Source organism: Acanthaster planci, linkage group LG01, assembly GCF_054643075.1.
Source record: "Acanthaster planci isolate LZ-2023a linkage group LG01, COTS_SCS, whole genome shotgun sequence".
In the NCBI taxonomy this organism is placed as follows: Eukaryota; Metazoa; Echinodermata; class Asteroidea; order Valvatida; family Acanthasteridae; genus Acanthaster; species Acanthaster planci.
In genome coordinates this window covers 13,456,413-13,466,541 of record NC_141777.1, presented here as the reverse complement: position 1 = coordinate 13,466,541, position 10,129 = coordinate 13,456,413, and the positions used below count along the sequence as shown (strand labels likewise).

At 41.6% G+C, this 10,129-nt stretch overlaps 1 protein-coding gene across 1 annotated transcript; it reads right to left on the bottom strand.

The window, feature by feature from the left end:
- Positions 1 to 1,501: 1,501 nt before the first annotated feature.
- LOC110979499 (monocarboxylate transporter 13-like) lies at positions 1,502 to 9,721 on the bottom strand. The gene is made up of 5 exons (XM_022235343.2): positions 9,368 to 9,721; positions 7,441 to 7,694; positions 5,767 to 5,910; positions 4,148 to 4,963; positions 1,502 to 2,955 (listed from the first exon to the last, which is right to left on the bottom strand). The coding sequence occupies exons 2-5, from the start codon at positions 7,664 to 7,666 to the stop codon at positions 2,822 to 2,824; spliced, it is 1,320 nt and encodes a 439-aa protein (XP_022091035.1). The 5' UTR covers positions 7,667 to 7,694; positions 9,368 to 9,721; the 3' UTR covers positions 1,502 to 2,821.
- Between the last annotated feature and the right edge of the window lie 408 nt (positions 9,722 to 10,129).

The window sequence follows — 10,129 nt, the reverse complement described above, 5'->3', positions numbered from 1 at the left end:
TTTAAGTAAAACTTCCCCAGATAAGCACTACTTAAAACCAATGAGTGTCGGCCTATTGCGGGATCCAGCTTCACTGAATGCTGGTTGCCGAGTCCATAAAGTGCGTCCAACCGTAACACACGTTGTAAATGCACGTTGTCCTCCACCGCCGCATGGCGCCGCGCTTCGGCGGGTCTAGGGAGGTTGGAGTGCGGCGCGGCTGTCGGCGCACTGAAGTGGATCGGGGCGCACCGAGAAAAATATTTTGAACGTCGACAAAAAAGGTCTGGGGGAAACCGGGAGGTGCACACATTTTAGCACTGCTGTAGCTGCATAACTACGTGTAAGCCTAAATAAAACAACACAACACCTTTGGGTTTATTTGGCATGTAGCTGACGGAACTTCGACAGCGGCCCTGGTCACTTGTGCTTTCTCTTCTGGAATATGAAATTTATGTCAGTCTCTTTATACTGAAGATACATCAGATATCACTATCCATTACATTACTCTAAAATAAGCCGAAGGGTGATATGCAGCGTTGGGCGAGTAATGTGCCTTAACCTTAAAGAGCCGGGTTTTTCTGGCCCATCTCTGCAGCCGGGGGCGGATTCTTCCCCCTAAGAACTTGGCCGTGATCTGTTCAATTTTTTTTTAAACTTGGCCCGCATGAGGCTCCTTATCATTAGGAATGATCAACTGTCTCAGAGAGTCAGTGATAGGAGAAGACAGTATTATTAAACGTAATGATTTAACAATAGGCCTAAAAGTCTATTTATCAAAATTCGTTTGAAAAGAATAAAAAGCAGGCACTCGATTTCGTTCATGAGTTCTTTCGGGAAATACGTTCAAATTTCAAAGTAGTCTCGTTCATTCACATTCGTTAAAGGGCTTAAAAAGAGGTTGACTTGGCATTCGATTTAGTCTTGTTTCACTTTTGGGAATTCAAATTCATTCCAGTGATAAGCCCTTTCTGAAACCTGCATGAAATCTGATTTTCCAAGAAAAAAAAGGTTTAACGGTGGATCTTGAAACTGCTTTCTGTCAATGCGACTTCCGCCAAAAATTTTGGTGGCCATTTTCTCACAGAAGAGTGAGCATCGTTGGTTTGGAAAAGCTGATTAACGCTTTCCAGGTAAACAACGCAAAGGACTGTAAACATTCCCCCATTTTTTAATGTTTTAACGTTAACCTGAAGTTGTTTCTCCGAACTTTAATTTTATATATACGTATATTTTAAATGGTTGGAATAATCACTATATGAAACACAAAATGAACAGCATCAGTGCACACAACAAAGAGCAATTTCATTCAAGAAATGCTCGTAGTTACGAACAAAAAATAACGGACATAAGGGAATCGCTCACAATCATGAAAACAATGATTATGGACCAAGAATAATCAACAGAAAGACTTATAATAAAAGATCGACGGCATTAACTTTCCAATACTCCGAAGTTACAGGTTGGGAAAAGCTGGATAACGCTTTCCAGGGCAATAACTCACAGAGACCTGTAAACAATATATTTTTTTCGTTTTTTTATTTTCAAACTGTATAACATTAGTCCAGATTTTGTTTCCCTTTGCTTTTGTTTCCTTTCTGTCATGTACATATATTTCTAAATGGTATGAATAATATGAACAGAAATGCTTAACATAAAATGAACAGCATCAGTGAACACAGCAAAGAGTAAAACAGAACTTCCCGACTTGACTCATGAAATAGGGGTAGATACAAATAAAACTAAAGGATAAAAAAGGAACCATTCACATTCATCAAAACAGTGATTATAGAACAGTAATATTATACACGCCTTACTACAGAAGACCAATGGTGCTAATTAACTTCTCTAATAGTCCTAAACTGAACACTCAGAACGCGAAATACATGTAAATTTGCGATAAACGAAAACGAAAATTATGATCCTATACGCGTCGAAGAGTTTTAACCTGACTACACTCAGGCCTATATGAAATAGACAGGAGAAATTACTCTGAAGAATGGTGATAGAGTAGTCTTGAAAACCCATAAACGAAGTGGAATGATGGAACAAAAATGAACGGCAAAGCTACACACTTGTATGCACGGAAACGAAATTGAATGGCAAACAAGGGAAAAATACCCCCCCCCACAAACCGAACCGTCGCATTTGTGCAAATGTGAATAGGCTACGTGTTGACGAAACGGAGCGGATTTTCGCTGAAATTGGCAGGGAAAACTTATAATTTTCAAAACAATAGTGCTCAGCTCATCTTAAACCACTTTTAAAAACAAACTCGGTAATTACCTAGACTAACCTACACAGCATAGCTTTGTGTTAAACATGTTGAAATCGAACAAAAAGTGCCATCAAGCAGAGTTTTAGAGTCCATGAAAAAGCTTTAAACAGACGAGTCTTCCGACAACACTTCTTAGTTCAAGTTTTGTTCAGACCAAACAACTTCCAAAATTGAGTTATTTAAAAAAAGTTTATACATGCCTTCTGGATTATGCTATCTTTTGATGCACAATTAATTGTCAGTATGTCAAATTTGTCAGCAATTAAGAAGCTGTTTTCGATCTGTGTTTCCACAAGGGTTCTCTTAGATGTCGTTTCTGGGTCAATCATAAAAATGCATTTCAGCAAGGACCCCTTATATAGGTCGTGTAAAAACGAACTAATTATTCCTAAGGTCGATCATAAAAAATACTGGGGCCAACGGGGACATTATTTATGCAAAATTGTCAACAATGTACAATATACACATTAATAGACATGATTGTGGACTTGTTTCAAGTCTTCAAGACTTAAGTCTTTAGATTTATTACAGTCTATGATATCAGCAAGTTTAGATCTATAACTCTCACGATCGCCAAACAATGTTCCTGCATTTTGGCACCAAAATGTCCACGAAAAGCACCGGTACGATGAGAAACAGCATAACTCCTAGCAGTATGAAGGTAGCGTCGTAGTGCCCTGTGATATCACGGAGGAGACCTGCGAGGAAAACCAATATTCACACGTTAGGTCTTTTAAAATTGAAAGGGCCGATTAAGATAATAAATTTAATTCAATCTTATCAATTTCGTAATGTGTCCAATGTAACTGCATTGTTATTTTTTACGTTACCATTGTAAGGATCTTCAAGTGGTGCCGTCAGCGTTTTTATGCTAATGTGATTTGAATATTCATGAGCAAAAAGCAATTCAAGGAGGAAGCGTTAATGTTCATTTAAACAACGATATTTGCAATATTGTTGGTATTTTCTGATCTTAAACTTTCTTTCCATTTATAGATTCTTCGTGGATTCAGTTTATAACTGCAGGTCAGCAACGAGAGTTTTCTCAAAGATTAATGAGGGAACTTTTTAGATGGCTTTACAGAAACCTTCGAACAGAAAGCTTCCTATAGTGAATAGCGTGATATTACAGCAATCACAGTACCAACGTGCTCACTAGTCAAGAAACGCATGGGCCATTTTATCACTTAAAAGTCGCACTTCTCATTAAGTCCTCTTTAATGCATGGAAAATTTTCATATCTTTTAAAGGATGTACAAAATGTACCATGCGTTTAAGAGGAGTGGACAATTGAACAAAACGTGTTCTGAACTTAATATCATGTCACTGGTCCTTACAATGTGTTTAAAAAGATGAGTATAGGTTTTCGAATAATAATTGTCTACACTGAAAGCTGGCATGTGAAAATGACGGCTTGGGCGTTAAGGACGTCGAGTCGTCTCGCACCTTTTCAAAACTTGAATCATTAGACTTGAGAATTTGGATCCATGGTTTCGTTACTAAAGCTGACGTCAGAAGGCGCGAACGACTCGAGGGTGAGGCTACAAAGGCTGTACCTTATGACATTTATTGAGACATCATTCCACAGCACAAGTTTCAAAAGTAAATTTCACGTATATGCATCGTATTTGACCTGCGTAAGAATATCAAATGAAACCAAGTCAAACGAAATGAAAGCCAATGAAATGAACGATGCACGTACATAATAATGTGAGCTAGTCCGGTATTCCAACAGCGCATGCTCAAAATAAAGCGCGTCTGGGGTCATTCGGGCGCTCGTCAAGGTCTGCCCTATCAGAGCGGCGCTATGCAGACTTGCACGCGTGTTTTGTTCCCGGATGACCTTGCTTTCTTGGAAGTACCGAACTGGCGCAGTGTAGACGTACTCACCAGTTGAAAAGCCAAAAAGGAGTCTGAATATCCCAGAGAAGAGACCCATCCAGCCGAAGGCGCTTGCAGCTCGTTCCCGCCCCTGCGTTTCGATTGCCATACAAACTATGGTTGGATTCAACACAGCCAGGGTTATGCCGTACATCACCACAGCTACGATCATTGCCAAGTAGCTATTGAGCAAGGGATCCAGAAAAAGCGCTGCACTGCCGACGGCGGTCGCCATCGCCGAAACGACTCTGATACCAGCGAATTTCGAGGAGATGAGGATGCCCTGAATGACGCTGAAGATCACGGCCGAACAACCAGCCGAGATGCTAAAGGTTGTCGCAACATATCCTTCGAATCCCTTAGACATGGCGTTGGACACCATGAACGTCATCCAAGAATCGTTTACAAAAGAAAACAGCATATATGCCACGATCAACATCCGCATGTCCAGCCTGGCTAGGAGTTTGACGTCGAGACGATCTGCTATGTGTGCTTTGAGTGCCGCGAAAACATTGGGACTTTCTGTCGTCTGTGAAGAATTAATCGGCTCGTAGCCGCGGTCACTCCCAAGCTTGTGAATTCTGAATCCGGGGTAGTGGCGCAGCAAGGCTCCACACACAATAAGGTTTGAGGAGAGTGCGCCCAAAATGATAAGCGTTCCCTGGATGCCGTAAGTGAAGCGGAGTAGTTCTGCAAACGCTGGGAATACCATCAAACCAATCGGCACGCCCATTGTAACAATGCCTGAAGCCAACGCCAGACGTTCGTTGAAGTAAATTCCAAGATGGACCTTGCAGATGCACATTGTCATTCCAAAGCCGCTCCCTGTAAACAACAACCATTTTAAAGAATACTGTGTTAATCAACATCGCACGCATCTGTTCTTCACAAATAATTGCACTTTTATGCTTACTGAATCTGTTAAACGAAACGTACTATAGCTGTCAACCTAAGTTAGTTTGGATCATTTCATGTTACTCGGGTTGACGTGAAGAAATCTTAGACAAATAAAAAATATGTCAGAATTATTCGATCTGAGCAACATGCCGTGTAGAGTTGTATGTTTTCTTTAAAATCACATGTTGTAAAGTTAAGGAACCCACCCAGTCGCTGAAAAAATCGAACATGAATTCATCAGCCGATTCTAATTGACTTCGGCCTGTAAAGTGCACGCATCATTGATTACAGGCTCCCACTGGATGCACGCTCCAGTTCAGCGTTAAGTTTCGGTTCCACAAACGAACAGCTTGTTTGTTTCACATTGATCAGTGATCCCAAAGCTGGTTCACTCGCAAATGCATCGAGCGGGAAGTACCGATGTCAGTGGACCAACGGCGAATCATGTACTGACCGCGATCTGGATCCACGTGAAACAAAACCAGGCCCAGAGAAGTGCATTGGGTGTGGTTTAAATTGAAAGACGTCACACTTTACATCAAAGATCTTATGGCGCCAAGATGGGGAACTTTGCAGGCGCCACGACAGGCACGCACACACAGTAACGTTCCCTCTCGAATGGCGCCCATGGTGATAACACCTTTTTTGGCCGAGTTATCCATCTTGCGTAACTACGCGGCGCTATACAATCTTTGTTCCACATAGCTTTCAGTATACTGCTTTTCACGTACCAGTCAGTAGGATGAGTGAAAGGGCAAACTGTAGGAGACTAGTGGACACAGAGGCGAGGAGAAGACCACTTGCTGCTATGACGCCACCGAGAATGGCCACTTTCCGAGAACCGATGAGGACGCTTAGTATACTGCCGAAAACAGCTTCAGAGAGTCAAAAGGCAGGGGTGGGGTTTAAGGTAGATGCAGTTTGAAGTCAACACCAAACGCCTTCAATAGTGTACCACACTGGCAATACAGTTTAATATGTGACCTAACCCAACAACGTCAGAGCTTCTTTTGAATTAAGGTCCTTGGAAAGAACCTTGCAATCTTGCACAACAGGTAGGGTTTCAAGTGTATGTAACTGTATAAGCACATTCACTGCATGCTCAAGTTAACTCCCGTGCACAGGGGAGGGGCCAACAAATCGTCAGTTGTTTGGCACGAATTCAAACAGCTCATCTGCATAATTAGTAAACAGAGCTGAGGGTCAGCAGGGATGAAAGCGAAAAACTAATGATCTTTAATACAGCTTCAATCGTTTATGGTCGCTGCAATGGGGAAAAGAGCCGCTGTTGCTAAGAAAATTGCGCCCTCTCTTGGTCCAGCTCAGGGCCCACAATCCCCTTCAACTTTCTTCTTTCAGCTTTCGGAAGGGGAGAAGAGCAGGATGTTTTCAGTGTTGATGGGGTTTGAATCACAAGTAACAACATACATCCCGTTTTCTTCAGCTTTTTTCTCCTCCTCAGAAATGTTGACTGTTAAAACGACAATTTGGCAATGTCATAAGTTTTCATGATTGTCATCTTAAATACAGCAAAGGGTTGGCGTCAGTAATGGTAACAAGAGGACTAAAACCTCTTTTTCATGACTAAGCACAACAAGGTTTCCGGCAGATGTTGCCGAATGAATTGAGCTCTTGGTCATTGTTGCTTTCATAAACTGCTAAAGGTTAGTTCTCCCAGTTTTATTTTTTTTCAACATCTAAGAACCCAGGCAATGTAACTTTTAATGCTGTTTGTATCTTCTCATTCGTGTCCTATTTCTTGATTGATAATTTTGGTGTCATTTCAAGGGCAGGTTGGTACCTTCAATTTTTATGCCAATGTAAATTTAAATATGACCTGAGAAATTATGTGCAAGGTCGTCCAGGGCAGAAACCTCAGTGTTACCAGGCGCTTAAATCCCGGGGAGGGCGTCCCCCACTATTTGACAAGGCAGATGGGCAAGTGGATCACCCCCCCTTCCCTGTTAGAAACTCAGGCAAGTTATTTTTCAACATACATAATGTTTCCAATAAACACTAAAAGAGAAAAAAACGGGGAAAAAGCTTTTATACACCATTTTGATCCAAAGTTAAGGGGTGCAGGTATAAACAGCGCTCCCTAGTGTCATGTATTGTCCAGAAATCCCGGGCCCCTGCCCCTAAATTTCCATAGCCGGGCAATTTTTGATTTGTCATCCCTCATTCCAGAGCAAAGATTTACACCACAAATCTATGTATATCGCCCGATAATTGAAACCAGCAATCATATACAAGTACAGCGCACTTTAAATACGAGAATTTGGTGGAACTTGAATGGTCACATGTCCTGGACATGAAATACACGAATATAACTTCAAAACTTGGAACCTTAGTACAAAAAATTCTATACCTTTATTGAAAAACATAAAGATTACACAGAACTGTACCTGCTATATTATTTGTTGCACAAAATGCAGCCGTTATCCAGCCAAGGGCCAAGGCATCGGTGTGGTAGTAGCTTGTGAGCCATGGAAGCAGTACACCTATCGTCTTGACAAAGCCAGTCCAGAGAATGAAGACGGTGTGACTGCTGGCAACCACCACCCAGCCGTACAAAGGTTCCGTGACTGTCTGTGGCCTGGGGTTTGCCACAAGGGTCGCTCTCTCCCCCATGATCGGACCACTTCCAGCTGTGGGCTTACTATAAAGTGTGTGCGACATACAAAGAGCATTCGTAAATCACTAAATTCGGTATCGTACTAGATATTGTTGAACCCAATTAACAGAATAATGAAGCTTAAACGGGCCCACGATGAATTTTCCTTACACAAACGTTTTTGGTAGCTTTTAATTTTTTTTGGGGGGGGTAGAAAATCAGTGTATATACGTTAGGGTAACGCGCATGTAAAAGTGAAATTATTTAAACATTTAAAGTTGTCTATATTTTTTCCGGACACTCCGAGTTTAACTGGACTAAAAGGTGCGTTTCCACGTACTGTATCTTAGGTGCGTTTCCAAGTACATGAACTGTATCTTAAAAAACGAATGCATTGCATAGCCCCTTCAAAATGGCTCCGCGAATAAACTTCAATGTAGGCCTACGGTGACGGAGCGCCTTGTCCAAAGTGCGCTCTAAAATCCACACAACATAAAAATGCACAATACACTACCGCGTGTATTACCATTAGACAACTGTTCACACCAAATAAATGCCAATAAACACACCAAATACCACTTGATGACTTTTAAAAGGACGTTTGATACCCGCTCTACTGAGTACATACGAAATGGTCTGTACAAAGTGCATGTACGAAACGGTCAGTACAAAATCAACGGGTATTGGGAGTGTTTTTTTTCATAGAGCTGCACTGAATGCAAAGCTCGTACTGTGGCTCGTACTAGTATGTTGCCGTCCTTCAGATTTTACCCATAACAGTCCCAGATCATCCAATTTCAAAATGATTTTACATACACCCCAGGGGGTTTTAGGAAACGTTTAGTAAACCTTCCTTTGCAGGGGAGGCTCATTTACAGGTGAATGAAATAACCCCCATTTGCCTCCTATCACTTACCCATTCAAGAGCTACATGGCTTTTGTGTTTTTGCTTTGCCGGAAGCTAGCAGATAAAAAGCCTTACATTAAATTGTACGGTGGGCGAAGGCAACTGAGCTATTCATCTACAGCCGAATTCTAGAGTAGTGGATTGGAGCTCACCGAATTTACATTACAATAGTAGATAAGCACGGGTGATGTAAAGCTAACCGAATTTCTCGTGTTGTAGAGTGTAGCAGTCTTGAAAGGTTTATTTACACATGCTCAGGGAAAATATTCATGATCATGGTGATCTACAACGGAAGGGTTAGCCTAACGTTGAAGTTCAACTTTTCAAACGCACGGCCGAGGTCCAACTTTCAAACGTTTGAAAGTTGCAGTATACAAGGTGTTTCGGACACTTCATATTCGAGTGGTTGATTTGCTATATTGTGGTAACCATACTGGCTAAATCCATACTGTGGTTCATCTCAAGCCACTTTTGTAACTTTGTTTAGACTTGATGTCACTGGAAAAGCAAAACCCTGAATGTCGTACTTTTTCTGGGAAACACTGGCCACCGTTTTTCAAGCGTTTAGAAAATGTGTTCGGGAAAGCATTTTGCGTCCTGCCCGAAAAACGTTTGTTCAGCAATGCATACAAATTTTCTCGCCTCGCCATAGACTCTGTAAACCATCGCTTAAGTGGAGTAAGGAGGCAACATTATTTTTTGCGTTTGAATTCCGGCTACCATGTCTCTGGGCTGTGAGGGTCGACCAACAGTTGTTTCAACAGCCTAGGAACGAACTTTTTGCTTACAAAATCATACACTACGTACGTACCATACGAAAGCACAATCGACACTCCTAGACCGTACGTAGATCAATATCCGAGGGTCGTTAATGTCCGCCCTGAAGAGATCGCATTCTGTGCAATTTCAGTTCCATTTCAATGGGAAAAACCGCCCACCAGACTCTCTGTCCGCCTGTTCCCATTACATGCCCGTCTGAATTAGTCCTTGGCGGTGCTTGGTGGCACACTGAAACCACAATTAGAAGCAATGTTTCCTGTGGTGCGACAGCTGCCACGCGTGCAGAAAGGCTCCACACGTGATTGGCTCAGCAAACACGTATACATAACGTGAGTGACCTGTTACCTGCACATTTTACGAAATGCGACTAAAATGGTTGGAGGATGGTCCACGATTGGAGCTCCCAAATGAATGAAAGAGTCGATACCAGCAAAAGTAGTTGGGGTACAATACAGTTACAATGCCAAAGGTATAATGAGTTCAATGATCATGCGTGCACTCAGAAAGCTGTAAATAGAGAGCTGAGGTGCAAAATCATGAACATGAAATCATGTTATATCGTTATTGCATAAACAATTATAGGCATTAACAGTGGGAAGTGTTTCAAATGCCCATCACATTTCTTTTAATTTTTTTATTTTATTTTTAACACAGTAAATCGCTTGTAATCTGAATTCTAAAAATGTTATACGTGGGTACCGTAGATCAGTTTAAAATCACTCCCATTGAAACGTAGCATTACAATATCTTTCCTTTTTTTGACCATAGATGGCAAATATGGCCCCAGGCTCAA

Bases quoted from the DNA above. Each gene is read 5' to 3' on its own strand.
- LOC110979499 (XM_022235343.2), bottom strand. From the start codon at position 7,666: ATGGGGGAGAGAGCGACCCTTGTGGCAAACCCCAGGCCACAGACAGTC. The intron at 5,911-7,440 runs GTACAGTTCTGT...GACTCTCTGAAG, and splicing joins TGCAACAAATAATATAGCAG to CTGTTTTCGGCAGTATACTA. The intron at 4,964-5,766 runs GTACGTGAAAAG...TGTTGTTTACAG, and splicing joins TTCACTCATCCTACTGACTG to GGAGCGGCTTTGGAATGACA.